The sequence below is a fragment of the Meles meles genome, chromosome 18, assembly GCF_922984935.1.
Source record: "Meles meles chromosome 18, mMelMel3.1 paternal haplotype, whole genome shotgun sequence".
Lineage (NCBI taxonomy): Eukaryota > Metazoa > Chordata > Mammalia > Carnivora > Mustelidae > Meles > Meles meles.
Window position 1 is genome coordinate 58,292,047 of NC_060083.1, and position 20,693 is coordinate 58,312,739.

The 20,693-nt window shown below is 59.1% G+C and overlaps 1 protein-coding gene across 2 annotated transcripts in view; it reads left to right on the forward strand.

Moving 5' to 3' along the window:
* TMEM104 (transmembrane protein 104) overlaps positions 1 to 20,693 on the forward strand; it is a 54,086-nt gene that overhangs the window by 18,977 nt on the left and 14,416 nt on the right. For both annotated transcript variants that reach the window (XM_045985330.1, XM_045985331.1), the window contains exon 9: positions 17,798 to 17,891. In XM_045985330.1, coding sequence (XP_045841286.1) covers positions 17,798 to 17,891 — 94 coding nt within the window. The remainder of the gene's footprint in view (positions 1 to 17,797; positions 17,892 to 20,693) is intronic.

The following is a 20,693-nucleotide window of genomic DNA, read 5'->3' on the forward strand; positions in this document are numbered from 1 at the left end:
ACTTGTTTTCCAGAGCCGTGCCCACAAGCCACTGCAGCTGGAGCCAGCAGTGACCTGGGCCCTGGCGAGAGCCCATGAGAATTAACATCAAGACCCGCCATCAGCTGGCCTTGGATTCTCAGCACCCCACCAGCCGCCCCTCCTGCACCTTTGAAGGATCAGTGGGAAAGAGTTGGGGCACGTGGGAAACTGTGGGGTCCCCCAACTCTTTCAAACCAGTAACCTTGCCTCCAGGCTGGGGGAATGTCTTGGGACTCTTTTTGCAGAGCTTCTCTGGCTTTGCTACAAAACAGTCAGAACTGAGCCCTTGGCTCTCCCCGGTGCCATGAGAAGGAGCCACAGACCACTGGCAAAGTCATGCTAGGCTTGTCATAAATCTGTTCCGTCCAGGAATCCCACCGTCCTGAGTGTCTGCGAAGCAGGGCGTGTGCCGCTAGCCCCTGCCAGAAGTCCAGGGCCTTGCCAAGTACTCATTCACTTCCTCGTCCCAGCCGTGCCGCCACCCCTAGAGTGTCAGAGGGAAGCCCTGGGGCCCGCAGTGAGACTCCCTGAGGGCTGAAAGCTCCTCCCGGTACACAGGAGCGGCGGTGGCCTCTTACAGGTGGACAGATGCTGCTGGGTCACCGGCAGCCCAGCAGGCGCCGGCCAGGCAGAGCCGGGAACGCAGATGGCAGAGCGGAGCTCATCCTGGCTGGAGACTCAGCCACAAAGTGATGGTATGGAGCGGGGCCCCTCGTGGGCTGCCTTGGGACAGGACAAGGTCACCCTGGCTTGCCATCCTGCCTTGACACAGGAGCCGGGAGATCCACCTCCAGGGCCTGAGTGGCCCCGGGGGAGAGATGGCAGCCTGCACTGCCCGGCGGGTGACTGCCACCCTCTGCTGGGCACCCCCTTGAAGAAGTGGGGTGTGTGTTGGGGGCTGCGGGCGAGTTTAGGGCATTCTGTCTGCTGGGCTCTTCCAACAGGCGTAGGGCGATCCAATTCGGGCTCAGCTAGCTTTGGGATAGGTCTTCTAGGCTCTCACCGGGAGTCCTGGTTTCTGCCTCTGACAGCAAGTCCGGCTTCTTGATTCCGTCTTGGCTTGGCCTTACGCACCAGTACTTGTCTTTGTCATCTGTAGCGTGTAAGACGGTGTGCAGTCCCTTTTTTTAAAACCCAGGGGTCTCTTCCTGAAATGGGTAAATGTCCCTTTTGTAAGGAGCTGGAGAGGAGAGTGATGCACCTGCCGGGCTGTGCCAGGCCTCAACCGGCCCTTCCTATGGCTTTGCGTGGGAGTCATGCGTTACCGCGCACTTTCTCCTTTCCGACTGGGTCCTCCCGGCTGCTCAGTAATGTCCGTGGTGTGTTCCCACTTCACAGCAGAGAAAACTGAGACTCGAGGGCTGCAATGTATACCCCGGGCCCCAGGGCCACGGCAGGGACAGGAGCCTGCCTCTGAGGCGGGGGGGGTTCCCATCCTCGTCCTCCAGCCGTGATAACAGACTTGCGGGGCTTGCTGAGGCCAGAGAGAAGGGGCGGGTCGCGCCCGGTCATCGGCCCTGGGGAAGGGGTGACCTGCCCAAGGATGATGTCCATTCAGTGGTCCGTGTCCGCACCCCTGCCTGTCTCCTCGATGGGTTCGCTGTCTGTCTTGCTGCCCTCGCTCCTGGAGAGTGGGGCGACGTCTCACATTCGCTCAGTGAGCGCTAGGGTTGGACGTGTTGTCCCAAGGACGTTTCCTGTCCCTCCCACAGTCCCTCCCCGTGTTCTTCCAGCATCAGCCACTGTGCCCTGGGGCTGTGGCATCTGCTAATAAGTGGGTCACCGCTGCCATCACTTGAATATTTATTCTTACCAGTTCTGGGGCAGGAGGTGGCCTAGAGGCCTTCAGGACCAGCAAGGAGGGAAACTTAGCGTGGCGCAGCAAGGCTGAGCAGCCGCAGTGACTTGACAGGACGTGGCGACTCGGGAGCACTGCTGCACGCCTCCGGAGTCACCGCCGGCTGCCCCAGAGCACAATTCCAGTAGGACACGCATGGATGCTGCCCCTGGATTTGCCACCGTCCGGAACCTGGAGTGGAAGGCAGCAGCAGTTAGCTAGGAAGGGCGGCCCGAGAGGGCTTGTGGGAACTGACAGGGCCAACAAGCTGTCTCTGCGCAGGGCTTGTGGCCTGGCTCCATCTGGAAGCGGAGAGCAGGGCCCTAAGCCCACAAATGGCCTGATGGCAGTTTCCCTACTCTGAGCCACCCTGCCCTATCTGACACACATGAGTCCGGGACCCAGTAAGGGGCTGGGAGGAGACTCCTGGCTGCATGGGCTTGCTTATAGGGTCTGGAACATCAAAGTGTGCCCTTGTAGGGTGGCAGCCGACCAGGGAAGCCCATCTTTTTTTCTTCTCCTTCATCTGCACAATGTGCTCCTTGTCAGCTCCCCGTCGCTCAGTCTGGATGCTCAGAAAGGTCCCGTTTTTCTAGGCCTCTCTTTTTCCCCACTCGTAGGAAGATGCCAGTCGCACTGGGCAGTCACAGCAGGTGCGGTGGGCAGGGCAGCCCTCGTGACCCGTGCCTGGCTGGCCCGGGAGCTTGGTGTGGTGGGGTGGCGGGGCGGGGAGGGGATGCAGACCTGCGGTGTCTTCAGCCAGCTGCACAGAGTGTCCTCCTGAGCCTTTCCCCCTCGTGCTGAGCCTCTGCCTTCCACCCACGATCCTGGGTCGAGGACGAATCATTTCTGCCCACTACCCCGACAAGAGCTGGGTCTCTAACGTTGAGGGAATGCTAACTTCAAACAGGCACCAGTGCTCACATTGAAGTGACTGACTTGAAAGGATTAGCTTGTCTCTCCTTTTCAAGGAAATCAATAGTACAGGGACAGGCGTGTGTTTTCTTTCTTTCTTTCTTTCTTTTTTTTTTTCCCTAGGGAGCTGTCTATATATTTCATCCCAGGGATGGCTTCTTGGTCTGTGGTGTGCTTTCCATCCCCCCGCCCAGCCCTTTCTAAATGAAACCCGGATTGCTCTGCCACTCACTCCAGCACCGCGGTTTGTCTCTCCAGCTCCTGCCAAGGGTCCCTGTGAGCCCCCAGGCCCCCGCCAATTGCCCATGGCTGCTGCTGCCACCTGGGCGCCCCCCCCCCCACCCGCCCCGCTGCATCCCCCGCGCCTGCCCAGCTGCCGCCCACCATTGCTCCAGGAACCAGCCCTCACCTCTCAGTGCAGACCCAGGTAGCACCTCCCTGGGCCGTGGTGACCGCTGCCCCCGACCTTATCCCCAGCACCTCTGGGTATTGGAGCCAAGCCTCCTCCTCCAGCTCCGGGAGAGGATTGTTGCTTGTATTTTTACTGTGCTGCTCAGGGACCCAGGTCCTGTCTGCTGGCGTTAAGCCCACCATCCATCACCCCACATCCTGCCTCTGCCACAGCCAACACCTCACACACCGGCTTAGAAGGTGACACTTAGTCCCCAGAGCCACCGCCTCTGCGCTCCCAGTAAAGATACCAGGTGATGGGAATTTGGCAGCTTCTGGACAGTCCCCACCGTCCCTCCCCCCAAGTCTCAGAAGCCACCCGTTGCCATTGGTTGGGGTCCTGCATTCTCTACTCTGTCCCGGGGGTGGGGTGGGGAGGGGGGAGCTGACATCCTAGCTCCTGAGCCAGGTAAACTGCCCAGACTCCCTCGTCATAATGGCACTTTGTCTCTCTGCCCTGATGGAACGTTCCAGGTCCCTGCCCCCATAATCATTGTCTGGCAAGTCCTGAGTACGTTCTTACGAACACCACTTGCCCAGGGCAAGCTGTTTTGATTCCTGGGCACCTGGGCGGACATCAGAAAAATCGGCCTGGATTCTCACCCTTCTGCCCTACCCTTTCCTCAGTCAGCCAGGGAGGTGTCTCGGGGTGGGGGAAATCGTCCTGTGTGCCATCTCTGGCCTCTCCTGCCCCAGCGCCATCCGCGGCTAAGAAACCCCACTGTGTCAGAGTCCAAACACACAAAACAAATTATGGAACTAATTACTGTTACAGAGTTAGTTCGTTTGCAGACGGCCTGGCAGCAGGTTTCTCTTGAGTGCTTGGTTTTTCTAATGGGTGTAAAATGTTCCTCCATGAAAACGAATTATTTCTGAGTAGAGCTCTTAGAAGCCTGGCCCTCGTACCGGGAGCCTCCAGGTGTTCACGTGCACAGGTGCAGCGACCCAGAGCCCAGTGCGTGTGGAAGCAGGCCGACGGCAACGTGGGGTTGGGGTGGACGCAGGCAGCCCACCTACGAGAGGGCCCGGGGTGTGCGTGCCTTTGCTCACCGCGCTGCCTGGGAAGCTCCGTGGGGCTTGGTCAGTGTATACCCATGGCCCACACTCCTGCAGGCCAATTTGGTTGGGAAACTTCCAAATAGGTCTCCGTGGGGAGCGCTCATCCCTGCTGGGGACCTTCTGCGCTGTGCTTTTTCGGGACTGTCGTACCCGCACTCCACGCTGATCCCAGGCAGCCCAAGCTGGAGAGGCTTGAGCGCGCCTTCTCTGTGAGCGGCTCGAGTGGGGCTCGGTGTCTGGTGCCCCTCGCTTCACAAGCGTCCTGGGCTGACCCTGCCACCAACCTGAGTGTGTTTTCAGCCCTTCCTCTCCAGCTGCTTCACGCTGACCCCAAGCAGGGCGGCCCAAGCCATCGCCATGCTCCATGCCCCCCTGCTTCCGGCCTTCCCTTTCTGAGTAAAGAACTAAAAGTGACTTTGCTTGAAGGAGATGTCCTGCTTGATTTCACATCTCCCGCTCCCCTCATCCCCGCTTTCTGTTTCATTTCCCCCGAAAGTGCAGGGAAAAAAAAAACCTCACCACCTAGAAGCCAGCAGCCTGCCCGTGGTATTAGAGGAAGGGGGAATGTTCGTAAATATTTTGTGTTAACTAGGACGGAAACCGTACCTGCCAACCCGTTTTTCGTCTCCTGCCCCGGGCCCGTGTGGTGCCTTCGTTGCATAGAGGACGTGTGGTACTTGGAGGGCCCAGCCGGGGTCTGCGGGACTGAGGGATGCTCACTGTCTGTCACAGGGTGCCTGTTGTGAGCAGAATCTGGTATCTTTCTAAATAGCGCCCCAGGGCTCCAGCAGTGATTGTTTAATTAAATAAAGCTCTCATTCTAAGATAATAACTGTGCTCCTGTGTGTTGCCGGTGTTCCAGCCCGAGGCACTGGCCATGCAAACCGTGTGGAAAATAAAAGCGTCTTTGGGCGTGTTCTCCGGACCTCCGGCCAGCCCACGGGAGAAAGCAGGAGGCGAGGGAGTGCAGAGGGCTTGTGGCCGGCAGAGGTGCCTGGGGCCCGAGCGTGATGGGCATCGGGGAGCCGAACAGTTAGGGTGCATATTAATGATGCCATCTGATTAATTAGCATGAGCTGGGGCTGTCTCGTGGCTGAGCTGAGAGCAGACCAAGGTACATTTTAATAAGCCTTCAAGTGCAGAGGGAGGTGCGGCAGAGCTCCCCACCGAGCAGGTGTGAGTCTGGAGGGGAGGGTCACGGGGTGCGGCAGGGCATCGTGAGTTTGGCTCTGGGAAGGACTTCCTCCAGCCGCCAAGTGAGTGAGACGTTCTCCAGAAACTTTGACAAAAGGAGGAAAGAGACGGCCGGACTGGGTGCGGGGTGCCGACTGGTGGGGCTGTGACGTGTCCCCCTCACCACTGTAGGGAAGTCGTGCTCCAGACACGAGGCAGGTGCACGGCCCCCGGGAACACCGTCCAGCTCTCTGCCTGCCCCCAGGTCTGGAACATGAGCCTCGGCTGTGTCTCAAGGTTTGGTTCCAGGAACCAGCTTCAGGTACTTGTTGAAACTCTACGTTTCTGGGTCCCAGCCCTGGCCCACGGTAGCAGGGCCAAGGCTCCGAGGCCCAGGAATCTGCACCTTCGACCAGTTCTGAGGGGAGATCTGTGTCCTCCCCCCCCCTTTGAGAGGTCCCGCCGGCTGAGGACCTGTCCCCGTGGCAAACAGTCTCCCTGCGAGAACGGCCCCCAGACTGCAGCTGTGGAGGCAGCCGTCAGGGGCTCCCTGTGCCTTGCCCCTTCCAGGGGAAGACGATGGCCCCACGCCCACAGGTGTCCTGCTGGAGTTACGCCTCACGCGCTCCAGTGCAGACAGAGAACAACATCACTCCTCTGGTCAGACTGTTTGCAGGCTCTGTGTGTCCCGGGGAGAGAAGGGGCTCCGGCAGCATCCCGGTGCTACTGCCTTCTTTGTTAGCCAGGGCCAGCAGGTCCCTCCTGCATCCCTGTGGACGGTGCTCTCGGCTCCCTCTTAGAGCCCACAGCATGCCAGCCCCACCGAGAGGCCTTTCACCTGGCCATCGACTAGCGAGGAAGCGGGGCATGTCAGTGCGGTTTCTTCTACCCGGGTGGACAGAGCTGTTCATCAGCGAGCTCGAAGCCCTGTCTCCCCTCCTTCCCCACCTCCAAGTTTGCCGACACCTCGGTGTCGGCAAAGAATCCTGCTCCCCCATCTGTCTATTTCAAGGTCTGATGTCAGCAGAGAAGGGGTGGAGCCAGCTCGGCCTGTGCTCCTCTCCGCGGGGCTCCCGTGTTCAGGACGCCCGACTTCCTTCCCTCCCTGCCCTCCAGCTCCAGTGCCCGGCATCCCCCGCCATACCCTCTTCCTGCACAGACACAAGCGGGAAGAGTGGAGTGAGGAAGGGAGGACGCCAGGAACACCTACAGCCATCAGCTGGCGCTCTCGTCGGTGCTGCATGCAAGCCAGGCCGCTGAGGTGACAGAGAGCGATGGCTCAGCCTCCGCAGAGCCTCGGGACAGGGACACTAAAAGCAAGCTGATTCCAGCTGGTTCCTGGCGATGCTATCAGCTCGGCAGGTTCTAAGGTCCAGGAGGCCCATGCACGGGCCACCCCGAGTATCTCAGCTTAACTCCTGACCGGATCAGGTGGTTGGGGGATGATGGCTGGGTGGGTGGGTGCTGTTCTCCAAGGGAGCCACTGAGGGGCGGGACAGGTGGCCCAGAGACTCCCCGCCCCCGTCCCTCACAGCAGAGTCTCCCTGCTCCCCTCAAGGCCTCTGGTTCTAAGGACCTCTGAGGACCAGCTGACCCCGAGCCTGCCCCGGACAGCTCTTCCCAGACTCAGGGTCATGTGGCCAGGTCAGAAGAGTACCTCTAGCTTTCTCGGTGGTGCGGCAGAGCCCAGCCGTGGGGGACGTTGTGCTGTCTACCCTTGGTCTCCCCTTCCTTGACATCCAGCATGCTAGACCAAGACACAGAGCGGGCGTTGACTCTCCGTGAAGAGATATCAGCGGTTACACGGTGAGAACCAGTACGCCAAGCCTGCAGTGCGGGAGAAGTTAAGGTCTCGGCGTCTGCTCACTCGCTCTGGCTCCCATGGGGCTGGCCGCAAGGGCCCAGGTGGCACTTTTACCCGTTTATCGCATGGCCCCCTAGCCGGGACCTCCCTGCTGTGCCTTCTTCCTTTTGCCCCCGTAATACAGTGCAGTCCCTTTTAAGCCTTATCCCGTTGGGACGGAAAGGTCCTCCCGAGAGGAATCGGGAGAGCTTGAGGCAGTGCTCAGCCCCCCATCCCTGTAGTGCAGGCCCGGCTGCCTCCAGCACGAGAATTGCCCCAAGGCCACGGAGCTTTTCTGTTACTTCATTTTTTTCAACATTCGTTTTAGGTAAATGTGACTGTCCTTTCCCTGCTTAAAACGTGTTAGAAGTTCCTCTCCATAAGGCAACATTTACACTTCTTCACGTGGTGTGGTGTGTTCCAGTCTCCTTCTGGAAGCTTCTCTCTCACCACTGCCGCACACTCACTGGCCCCTGTCCTGCAGAGGTGCTGGGTGCTGTCACGACTTTGTGCCTGTCCAGGGCCTTTCCCTTGCTTCAGAGTCTGACAAGCACTCACTCGTTCAGAACTGAACTCGGGGGCCTCCTTTCAAGACACCTGTGGCTGTTACTGTCCCCCCCAACCCCTGCCATGGCGATAATTGGATTTCCGTGTGTCTTCGGTTACTCGGTCTCCCTGGGAGCCTCTCGAGGTCAGGGCTGTGCCTGACCCACACGTCTGGAACCAGCATGGGCCTCACAGAGGGCGGTTGCTCCGTGAACATCCGAACGAACGAGAGCACTAGGGTGTGCTGCCCCCGCGGGGTCCGTGGCTGGCGCCGTGCGGTCACTCCGTAAGCCCCTGGGGCTGCCGATGCCCGCGGCTTGTCACGGCTAGCGGCCGCGGCCACGGCCAGAAAAATTCCACATCCAGCCGGCTTCTCTTCTTTTTCTGAAGGTGCAGATCATCTTCCGTGCCTCTCTGCCGGGACAAAGTGACCCCTCAGAATGGCCTTAGGGGCACCCAGGGGGCCACAGTCAGGAGCTAACCACATGCCAGGAAGTCTGGGGTGGCACCCCATCTTTCTGCCACCCCCTCTTTGGTGCCCAGAATGCGAGCAGTGAAGTCTTAGGATGGGCCAGCCCCAAAGGCCGGTGTGTGTCTCCAGGCAGAGTCCCCGCCCTCCTCTCTCACACACGGGCTCTGTCCCACCCACCTCCTGTCATCGCTGTCCTTAAGGCCCTCCTCAGTCAAGGTCAGGCGTCTTTTCCCTCCTGGGCGGGTGGGTGTGGACCCATCTCTGTCTCTCTCCTGCTTGCAGGGAGCCAGGCTGCCCTTAAAAAGCCCGGATGGCATATAATCATTAAGTGAGTGACTATATGGGTTTTCCACAATATTTATCTTCCCCCCCATCCACAAGGGTTGCAGTTCTGGCACCAAATCCTTGGAACCCTGCCCACCACCGGGCACCATCTGGCTTTTCAGCTAAGAAAGAGACCGCATAGGCACGCCGTCCTGTCCTCCAGTAGCATGTGAGGGGATAACAGCCGTGCCAGGCTGACGCCACCGGGCCCTCCCAGCCCCCCTGCCCCTGCCCCCAAGGCAGGCAGCTTTCCTGGGGGTGGAGGTGGTGGAGAGACTTTCTATAGGGCAGAACCAAGGGAGGCGGTAAACACCCTAAGAAGGGGACCGGCCTCGAATTCACACAGCCTAAGTTCTGATCTCAGCCATGTCTTGGTCGTTACGAGGTCTTGACAAATTATTTTATCTCCTTTAGCTCAGCTTTCTAAACTGGAGCCAGTAACCCATTCCCAGAGTGTTGGGGTCAAGAAGTCTTCGATGGAAGGTGCCGTGCGTGGGTGCTCGGGAGGTGTTCGTCCCCTGGTGTGGGTTCCCTGGTCTTCAAGGCAAAGCCTTCTCTAGGTGATGGCTCTGAGGCAGGGAAAGGCTCTGGCGTGAGAGTGGCCTGTCTGTGCGCAGTTCTACCTGCCGATAGCACCCCTCCAAATGCGGCCCCAACCATCTCCCACTTGGGGGCTTGGAGATGACTGGGTAGGGGAACACCTGGGCCAGGTGTGTGGGACTTGTCCTATCCAAGAGGCTGGGGCCGGAGATGGCGATGTGACGGTGAAGACAGTTGCCTGGGAGCCAGACCGTGCATTCTGGAAAGACGCCGCCTGTGTCCCGTTATGATCACGGCACATGAGCCGTTTCTGGGCGGTGCACAACCAGGCCTCCGGGTCTTTAGGGGGGCCTGCCATGGGTCGTAACCTGTCACTCCCTCCCAGATAGCTCCTTGTCCCACACGTCTGGCTCAGCAGCCAGGCCCCCCAGTAAGACGTCACGCTCCTTAATGGTAGAAATTTGGGATGGATTTCTTGATCTTTCTTTTTTGTCATCCATGGGTTCAGGAGGAGATGTGCTTTTTTGGAGGGGCCTCCCAGAGGACAAACCATAAAGATAGGTTACAAACCTCAGGTTCCTAACTGAAGATTTCTGTCTCATCTAACTAGGGCAGGGGATGTTGAGAGCAAAGGGTTCAGAGAAGGAGGTCATTTGGGTCCTTTCCTAGACCTGCTTTGTTTCCAGTTGCCCTGAGAAAAGAGAAGCAGAAGATTTGGAGGAAGGAACCTGGGGATGCTTTCAGCTGTCAGACAGTCACAGGCGGCGTTCCAGTTGGTGTGTTCAGGGAGTTACTGAGCCCAGGAAGTGCCTTGTGAGTGCCCTGGCCGTCTCCAGGCTGACAGGGCTGGGATCGCTGTCACCCAGGCTCCTCGGGTATTGGCCAGCGGTGCTCCAGGGGCCGGGACAGCCTGTGTCTGGCCTTCCGTCTCGGAACTGGTGCCGGTGGTCTGGGAGCGCTCGCCCCACGCAGCCTGTGTCTGGGCTGCCGCTCGCCTGCCGGCCTCCCAGGAGCGGTTCCCTCTGCTTTATCCAAGAGATTCTCATCTGTTCTCTTCCCTGCCGACCCCTTCCCAGCCTCCGGGAGGGGCTGTTCTGGGCTTGTGACAGCGGGAGCTGTCTGCATGTTCAAGGCTGGGAGCAGCCGCCCCATCTGTGGCTTCTCCCCGAAATCATTTTTCCAGGCTCCCTGGTGTCGAGACAAGATTTGCACTAGTCGGCCCGCAGAACTTGTCCAAGTGCAACCTCACTGGCCCGCGTGCGGCTTTGCGGGGAGGGCAACCAGAGCGTCACCCTCTTCCCAGTTAATCGGCAGTGGAACACGTCTCTTCTCCTGCCCGACCTCCCAACCCTGGTCGGATTGGCTGCCGTGCGGGTTTGGTTTCTTGCCTCTGTTCTGCAGCTCCGGCCACTAGGTGCGCTTTGCGGAGTCTACCTTTCGGCTCACTGTTGCCTTTGCTCAGAGCCCAGCACCCTCCCGTCTCAGGCTCGGCCTCTTCCAGCAAGCACACACTTGCCTTTTGCAGGTAGGACATGTCTCTGCGTTCACAGTTTCCAAGTGGGGCTGAATCAGTTGAAGCAAGTGGACTTGGTTTTCTGCTGCAGGACGTCTCAAGGTGGTAGATAGCTGGAGAAGGGCGTGTGTGTTCCAGAAACACGCTTCTTCGGAATATCCGGGCAGCCGCTCTCCATTTTTATTTTCAGGCATTCCCCGAATCTCCCATCTCTCGGCGCATTCAGTAGGCCTTGCCCAGTCCCTTCTAGGAGAGGGAGGCGGTGGCGCAGGGACAGTAAGATGCCGTAACTTGCCCTCAGCAGCACATGGCGGCGGCGGGGGGGTTGGTGCTCATCTGTGCTGTGGGTGGGAAGGTGAACTCCATTTGTCTCCATTTCTCCTTCCCACCAGGGAAACGGAACTTAAGGGATGGGTGGGTGAAGGACCGGCCGCTTCCCCATCTTGGTTGGGCTGGGGCAGACTGGAGCTCCCTCCCACGGAGAGGCTGTGCTCGTGCGCTGGGCCAGCCGCTCACTGGGCTGGGCCTTCAGAAGGTGGCTGCTCGGCTCTGCCCTGCGGGAGAACCCCCTTCTCGTGGAGCTTCTCGTGCAAGCACCCATCCCCGTGGGTCTGGATTCTGTGGAATTATATGGTGTAGTGCTCCCATTGCAGGGTTTTGGCAAATGAGCTGTGATAACGGTCCTCTGGGCTTGGCGCACAGAGGCTGCCGCCCGGGGTTCACACCCACACCTGTTGTCGGACTCTGACCGTCCTCTGCACGATGGCCGAGCCTTTCTGTCTGGTTGGGAAGAACTTGAGCTCCCCACCAAAGCATTCAGGCCGCTATTGAACTTGGGTGCGGGTGACGGAAGTCCAGTAAGAATAGGAGCGACCTGATGTTCTTTGGCCGGAGGGCCTCACGGGGCCCCCGCTCCCTGCGTTCCCTGACCTGCGGTGTCTGGAGGACCGACGGGGTGTGAGAACATGGGTGCAGGCTGTCGCCGTTGGGGGTCATGGGCAGAGCCAATGTTTGTCGGCCCCCTGAGCACGCACAACGTGCTTTGGGAGGTTCCCTTGCACTCCGGGCGCTTGTGGTTAGCCAGGTCGGCGTCAGGAGGCAAACCCCGGCATTGCGGGCACCTGTGGTCCTGAAGCCCATGGTCCCTCCGCATCCCCTCGCTGCCTCTGGGCTCCTCTCCTTTTTTGTGGATGAATCCCCAGACATTGTCATTCAAGTTGGGAAAATAAAACTCCCAAACCGAAATGCGCACAGCCACTCGAGAAATAAAAATAGAATCCTCGAACACTCCTTCCCGCACTCAAGGACACCTTGAAAGTTCAGTTCCCATTTAGGGATGGGTTCATGCTGCGTTGTCATTAACCCCAATTAATTCTTAACCCCTGGTGCCCTGGAACGAGGGCCGCCCTGTCATCTGGGCGCTCGTTGCCTTTGTCACTTGGGAGAGCCTCCAGGATCTGTCCGGAGCTCAGCCGCGCCATCAGCGGGTCCCTGCCCCTGCCGGCCCCATGCGTGCCGAGACCACGGATTCCACGGTCAGCCCCTGGGGATCCCCGTGTGTTTAGGGCAGGTGAGGCAGTGTGTCACCGTTCCACCCCCAAGACTTGTTCCTTCTTCACTCTTGCTAAATTAACAGAGAAATCAAGCCCCCACCCCACCCCAAACCCAAGACCAGGAAGGCTCTGGGTGGATCGGCCCGCCTTTTACACTGACAACTGCGGGAGCTGAAGAGGGGCGCACAGAGACAGCAGCTTATGGCTGAATCCTGGTCCCTTGGAAGCACCACCATGCTGCACTGCGGGGGCCGCAAGCAGATGAGCCCCCAAACCCTCATTTTTAAAGGAACTCAATGAATCAGGCACTCCAGGACCGGGCCATCCAGCAGGTTTCTCCAGCCCTGGAAGCTAGAGAAAACCACAGAAGCATCACCTTCGTGCTTTGCTGGCCACCGCCGGCTTCCTTGACCATTTGGCCTTCATCCCCACCGCATGCTGCCCTTCTGCTTCCATCTAGGTCGGGGAGCAGGGCCTCGAGGGAGCCCTCCCTGCTGGATCGACAGTCTGCGGACTGCTTCTCTGCTGGATTTTCTCACTGTCCCCTGTCTCAGGAGGTAATCGGTGGATCAGTCTTTGTCCCAGGGACTGGCTCAGAGGTTCTTAGGACATTTGTTCCGTATGGTTCCTCAGCACATCCTTCTCTCCTGTCTTCCGTGTCTCCCTGAACAGCCCCTCTCTCTCCTCACCCCAACCCTGCCCTTGCTCCTTTTTGAGGGAGGGAAGATGGACTGCAGGTCTTGTTGATTTTCACCCAAGTGCAAGTTCGGATGAGAAGGTGCAGTCCACTGCGCGTCTCCCCAGCAGGAGGAGAGATGACAGCGAGCAGGATTGGGGCTTTCGTTTCGTTTTGTAAGAGAAGAATTGGTGGGTGGCCAGTCTGTCTGGGGACTATGAATCCACTGTCTCCCAGAGGCAGGCATGGAAAGAGTCCCTGCTTTGAAGACCTTTGACATTAGGTCTCTTCTAAGACATTGCCCTTCTGGGGGCCTGCCAGATTCACAGAGTGGGCACAGCCCACGGGGGTCCGAGCCCCTTCCTTGCTAGGAGTCCAGGGGGTACGGCTGATGCAGGGCAGCCGAGAGCCCCGGGCTCTTCTCAGAGCCTTTTCTCCTTATTGGGGCTGAATAGCCTTCTCTCCTAAAGCCAGTGGGTCTGCTCAGAGCAAACGCTGTTTCAGTTTGCTCTTCCTAAATCAAAACATATTGATTTCACACCTGTTTGAGGACGTGATCTTTTCCCGACACACTGAGCCGCTCTCAGGCGGAGCGGGCGGCTTGCCCACCTGGGCTTGCTGCCCTCTGCCGGCTCAGACGCTGCCCATGGCAGGAGGCTGGTAGAGGGTACAAGGCAAGTCAGCAAGACGGGGGTGGCCTCTCCCCCTGCTGCAGAGTTACACCTCTCCGCCAGGCTCTTCCCCACCACATCCGCTATATTCCGCAGGTCCTCAGTGGGCATGTCACGTGTGTCAAGGACCCTGGGTGCCGGGGTGAACAAGGACGCAGGCCTTGCCGTCCTGCTGCTCGCACTCTACCCGGGGGGCAGGGGATGTGGATGCAAAATCAACCCATGAGGGGCACCTGGGTGGCTCAGTGGGTTAAAGCCTCTGCTTTCGGCTCAGGTCATGATCCCAGGGTCCTAGGATCGTGCCCCACATCGGGCTCTGCGCTCAGCAGGGAGCCTGCTTCCTCCTCTCTGTGCCTGCCTCCACCTACTTGTGATCTGTGTCTGTCAAATGAATAAATAAAATCTTTAAAAAAAAAAAAAATCGACTCATGAGACAGCAGCTCAGCATCTACCAGCATTAGGCAGAATTAGGTACCCAACTGTGTGCTTGAACCCGAGGGAGGAGCTCCATGCAGAGGACACCGGTCCCCGAGCAGAGCCTAGAAGGCAACGGGAGTAAGGGGGAGAGTGAAACTGTGCGCAGGTGTGGTGGATCTGAGCATGGGGGGACAACGTGCACCAGTTGGTTCTGGCCCCAGGAAGGAGAGGACGGGGGCAAAGGGACCAGGACAGATTCCCCAGGAGGACAGTCCTGAACTCTTCCCCAGCCTTTTGTCTACGTGATTCCTCCTACCTGAGGTATCACTTTCTCTGTGAAGTTCCCCTGGGCATCCCCACACAGCCCCAGCCAGGCAGGGTCAGGGGCCCATGCTCTGTGCTCCATTTCCCCTGTGGGACCGTAAGAAGTAACATTTCTGTGGTTTTAAGCCGCCGAGTTATGCAGTCACAAGACACTGGTACAGAGAGTGAGGAAGAGACAGAGGTGGTTGGGAGCTCGAGCCGGAGCGGCTGGAGGAGAGTGGTGTTGCTGCCTACACGGGGTGGCAGGAGAGAGGCAGCTGGATGGAACTGCGGACAAATCCAGAGGGCCACCAGGACACTGTAGAAGCCACACCCAAGCATTGCTGCGGGGCCTTAGCAACGTGGGCTGCCTTGTGTCCATCAACACTGGCAAGGTTGCCCTGGGGCCTTGGTGCACATTGAAACTCACCAACGCAGAGAAGAGACCCAAGCGACCCCATTTGCACCCTCCCAGGTCTGTCTCAGACTTTGTTCCTGGTGACCAATTTGAAGATTTCATTAGAAACCAAAGAATTGCTCTTTATTCCTTTTTCTTCTGGAACACGTTTGGCTGCTGCCGTTTCTGTCCCTGCCTCCTGGAATGAGTTGGGCTCGGAGAGTCCTTGAACAGAGGCTGAGTCTGAACTGATCAATGGCATTTGGGGGTTGAACCACTGCTCAGGAGTCGGCTAATTTATAATGTCATACGGGCTAGACGAGGAGACCCAAGAGGATAGGCTGTCTCTTGGCTTTTTAATCTCTTCTTTTTGAAGAAGGAAAGGAAAACAGGAGGTACCACGCTTGCTGTTCAGCATTCAGAGATGAACTCCGTCCCCGCTAGACCCTAGGAACATGGGGCCGTTTCTCCTCCCGTGCCCCCTTTCTTCCCAGAGACCTGGCAGCCGCGCCGTGGCATCCTTTCCGGCTCTGGATGCCGGGCCCTGCGGGCGCCGAGTCTGACTCTAACTAATTTGCAGAGGACACCTGTTCCTTAATTAGCCCCAGCCTGTGCCATGTGTCTTGGTCCGGGCTCCCTCCGATGCGTGAGCTCATGGCGGGCAAGGGCTGCCTTTGGGGGTCTGTGCGTGGTTGCTCTGACCACCCGGGCCCTGTGCTTCCCACTCGCGGAGTGGTGGGGTCCGTCTGTGTCCTGGGCCTTAAAACCACATCCCGGCCGCCGGCCCGCCATGGGTGTCTCCGCTGTTGACCAAATCTTCCAAAACAGCCCTCTACCGCCAGGCCCCGCTGCCAGCCTAGACCCGGATGTGGGAGGTCCAGGCCAGTGTAGACCCTCATTCGGAGCCCCCCCGCACTCCTGCTCCCCAGGACTCCGATGGCCTCTCACGTACACTTCTTGCGCGACTCTTTTCAGGTGTGCCTGTGTGCTTCGCGTCTTCAAAAAGAGGGAAGCTCTTGGGGGACCGGGGCCCCACCCTGCAGGGTTTTATAAAAACGCACCCTCTTGTGTAAACCGATCTTGGCGAACAGCTGCCGGTGGGGAGGGGATGAAGATGGATCTAGCGTCTGGAAGAGGACCCGGGCTGTAGCAGGATTCCCTGCCTGCCTTTGGGACTGGTTCTGCTGCACGCCTTCCCCACCCCCCCAACGCCCCCAACCTCCCCTGCCTTGGTTTTACATAGTAGAACCTTCTGAAAACGAGTCTCAAGGCTTCAGAGATGAGCTCTGACCTCCCACATAAGCTGCCCGTAAGAAAATGTCTGGCGTGAGCGGTGGGCACCATGGGGGAGGGGAGGCCCCCACGCCTGCCAGGGGACACAGCAGGAGTCTGGTTTTGAGCAGCCCGGGGTTGTTTGGAAACATCTGTGGCAAGTGGCTTTGTATGTATTCTTCCTTAAGGCCTCTCCCTCTTCTGCCCTTCAAGAAAGAAATCCTGTTGAAGTTTCCCTAAAGTGGTTATTCTCCTAAAGGGCGAACTGATGGGGCCACTTGCCGCCTTGCTGGGCGGCTGCTGACCCTGCCTGAGTCCGGCCTCCAAGGGCACTGCCTCCCCCGCCCCCTGTCCGCCTCGGCTCCTGCTCCCACCCCACAGGCACCCCTAGTGGTGCTTCCCCTCCTCCTGGCGGAAGCAGAGCTGGCTCCAGGCCCCCAGCAGAAAGCCGTTTCCAGAAGTCTCCCAGCCCCGGAGCCTGCCTGGAGGCCTTGTCCCCCAGCTAATTAGAGCTTTCTCCTTAAGCAGCACTTGAGTCTCTGGTGTCATCCTCACAGTGATAATGGACTTGGATAAGAGGTCACAGCTTCTCCCACTTCCCGCTTTCCTTGCGGATGATGGTGGGGGAGGGACGGGCACAGCCCCCCTTCCGCCAGCGCCCGCCTGCCTGTCACCCTGTCACAGGGTAGCCAGGGAGTGGGGGGACTGGCCGCCAGGCTGAGCCGCTGTGATGTCTCCCCCCAGCTCACAGGGCCGGAGCCCGGCTGCTCCCCACATTCGGGTCTCCGCCACCCGCTGCATTTCTGGCGAGTGTCATTAACATTAACGTGATAAAACGGGCGCAGTATAAATGTTAATAAGGTCTGTTGCGTCTGCTGCTTCCGAGTGGCAGATTGGAAATGGCACCAGCGTCGCAGCGCCAACCAGCAGCTCCTAATTCCTCTGCTCCCCGAGCAGCCAGTTGGGCACGGAAACCCTAACCTTCCCTCAGCCCCCAGCCCGGCTCTGCTTTGCCAGGCTTACCCCCACTTGCCTTTGCAGAGAGGGTTCAAATTCCCCACTGACTGGTTTTCTAAGATAGGGTTTGAATTCTTCTTTTTCTAAGTAACCGCTTGGTTTTCCCTGTTCTCCACAGGGGAAGAGCACTGAGCCCCAAACTCAAGCCCCACTTTTCGTGGCTGCGGTCCCTTCTCTTCTTGGTCCGGGATAGTCCTCTGACAAATTTGCCCTGGAAGCCACTGGCTCTGGCTCTCCAGGCTTTCCCTTCCCTTGAAGTCACAAACATTGCCGACGGGCGACATCCTGATCAGTCCTTTCCTCTGAACCTTCAGCACGGCGTTCTCTCCCATACACTGCACTGTTGGGGCCCCGGTGTCCACTTCTCCCTGTGTGCAGTCTGCCCAGTAGACCTGGGGGCCCAGGGCGTGCCTGGCTTCCTCTCAGATCCCCATCTTGCTGCTGCCCCACACCTCCTCAGGGCTTGTTCCCAGCTCCGTGCAGGGCCCGGGAACCCTCAGCATTTGCTGAAGAGGAACATCAGGCAATGTCCCTGAGGTGTCATCTAGGTCTCGCCCAGAAAGTTGTCGCAGGACAGGAGGCATGAGGAACAGCCGGGAAGCACGGCTCTGGGTTTCTGTTGCACCCCAGGGAACACCCCACGCGATGCTGTTGGCCCCCGGGGCGTCTCTGCCGACTCAGGTGCACCGAGGTTAGGACCGGCAGGGGCACGTGGACAGCGTGTCCTCCCACACACGCGCACGAAGTGCCGCGCGCTCCTGGCCCCTGCCCCTCCTCACTCTTGTTTCTGTCCCCCAGGCTGTCTTCACGCTCCTCCTTGGACCCTTCACCTTCTTTGACGTCCAGAAAACCAAGTACCTGCAGATCCTGACCTCCCTGATGAGATGGGTTGGTGAGTGAGAGACCTTTCGCATCTGTCCTTTCTCCTCTCGTCCCTTCCTTACCCTTTCCGAGACGGCTGTGTGTGCTCACGGCACAGCTGGAAGGTGGCGGGCTTCCGTGGACTCCTGAGAGCCAGAAAGGGGCAGGGGTAACACAGTCCCGACAAGGATCATGCAGTGTGGACGGAGCCCGAGCTAGGCCCAGCCTCCTTCACACGCCCATGCAGCGTCCCTCCTGCCCCCAGGCTGGGCCAGGACTTCTGAAGGCCCCGGGTCAGGCTCTGCCCACTTCAGGGCACGAGAATGGCACCGCTCTGCCTTCTCATGGGTACACCGTGTGGCACCGCCCTAAGTCCTAGCGAGCTGTGGCAGCCACATCTGCGTTGCCGGCCAGTGGGGCCCCATCCATGATGCCCTTGACTGACCGATGCCCTCCTGAGCAAGAACACCGTCCTTGGGTGGTTTGGGGGTCTCTCCCTTTAAGGCAGGTTTGTGGTAGGGTGCTCATTCCTTCTGCCGCACCGTCCCAGAAGGCCCTGGCTGCTGAGCCCCCTAGACCCGGGACAGGAGGGGGTAGGGGCCGCGTCGCCTGGCACTTGCTCTGGGATCATTTGCATTCCTCTTTTGGTCTAAAGGCAAAGAATACCGTTGCCGTTGTGGCTGAGAGGCCTGGCAGAGGGCGTCTGCCCGCATCCAGCACCTCCCCTGCCCCAGCACTGAGGTCCTCAGGGAGCCCGAGGGCGGGACTCCTCCCTCCGGAGCTTCCTCTCGAGCCCCCATTGCCATGGCGTCTGCCCCAGCACCCCTCATCAGGACTCAGGGCGCACCTTGCTCCTCCTTCCACGCCAGCCCTCAGCACTGGCCCTCAGAACGGCTTCTGATAAAAGTGATTTCCGGCCGTTCTCACATGTCCTGCGGAGGATTCCAGAATCCCAGTGTAAGGAGCCGGTGCATCACAGGATCCTGGCATTTTCAGTCGGGAGGGACCATGACCGTTATCCAGTCCCCGCCTCCGCGAGGGCAGGCTCCACAAGCATTCACACGGGGTGGCTTCTTTGGGCCAGGAGCTCACGATGGGGCCCCTGCCCCACTCGGAAGGGATGCTTGTCAGCACTGGGAAGTCCTGCTTTGTCTTGAGCCTGTAACCTCCTTCCACCTCGGTCCTTCCTTGCATGGAATTGAGAGCAGGACTGAGTCATCTGGTGCGTTAGCTTTGAGGCCTCTGTAACCTGAGACACCTGTCCTTGGTCACCCAGCCCAGCCAAGAGAGCAGGGGGACACTTGTCCAATAGGCATTCAACTTTTTTTTTTTTAATATTTTATTTATTTGACAGAGAGAAATCACAACTAGGCAGAGAGGCAGGCAGAGAGAGAGGAGGAAGCAGGCTCCCTGCGGAGCAGAGAGCCGGTGTGGGGCTCGATCCCATGACCTGAGCCGAAGGCAGAAGCTTTAACCCACTGAGCCACCCAAGCGCCCTGACACTTGTCCAATAGGGAGCAAGATTCCTGGTCTGCCCCACTCAGCCGGTCCAGTCCTATATGTACCTTCACGAGGCTGTTTGCAAATTTTATTCACACGTTTGAAAGCGCTGGGATTAAGTAACGTGACCACCTGGGAAAGAAGGAGAACTCCTTACTTAGAACACGAGGACCAGGCTGGCTCCAAGGATAAGGTGCTGGAATAGAGCCCCCCAGGGCCCAGCAGGGCTCACATCCCAGCGTGGGGATCAGCAGGGATCACAGTCCCGGCTCCCGGCTGTCCGCCCTTCTCCTCGGGAAGTAGATGAAAACCCTAGAGACCTGCAGGAGGAAGTTTTCTCAGCGAAGCCTCCTCTTCTCCGCCTGGCCCACCTCTGTTGTCACCGCTCCCCTGCTCCCAGAGTCCCGGAGGTCCTGCCCCTCCTCCGCGCAGGACTGGCTGTCCTTGACCCGCCTCAGTAGTAGTCCTCACCTTCCCCGGGGAGGGCAAAGGCAGGGTGGGGAGTGGTGGGGGGAGGTGGGGGAACTCCTGTGCTGTAGAGGGCTGCCTGGGTTGTGACATGTCGTGACGCTCCGCGACAGCGACACCCCTGTTTATTGAGCGTGACGAAGTCCTTCGTGTGTCTGGTGAGTGAGGAGCAGGTTGTTGAGAGGGAGGGGAGGAGGCTGGTAGCAAAGCAAGAGTGACTGTCGCTGTGCACGCTGGGAGACCCCGCCGGACTCAGCCCCCGCAGCGAAGGCCTGAGCTTCTGTGGCCAGCCGGGCCCTGGGGGCCTCCAGAGCCTCTCAGAGCAGGCCTTGTGCCCTTTCCACGCTGCCTTCAGAGCCCTCCCCTGCTCAGAGTAGAACCGTCCTGCCCCCTTGTGACCCCATCGTGCCTCCCCTTCTCCCAGCCAGAGCCCCTCCCGCTGGCCAGCAAGCTGGTTACCCCCAGGGCTGCAGCAGGGATCCCCCGAGGGTCCCTCCCTCAGGCTCCCGGGCCCTGCGAGGTTACAGTGACCTTTGCGAGAGGCGCTTGACAGCAGGGAGGGCCTGAGGGACACAGCAGCACGTGAAGGTCACCCACACTCGTGTTTCCGCATGGTGACATTGTTGTCACTGCAAGTCATCTGCCTCTTTTCTCCCTTCGATCTGATAATCAGATGGCGCCAGCCTCTCCGCAGAGCTGGTCTCCAGAGCGTTCTGGGTGACCGGCAGGCCGTCATTCTTCTCCCGGAGAGGCTCGGGCCCCTGCGCCGGGAAAGCTAAGCTCTCTGTGACACAAAGACCTCTGAAGCAGGAGAAAAAGTGTCCCGTTAAGTGAACTCCAGACTGTACCCAAGGCTAGGCTACAG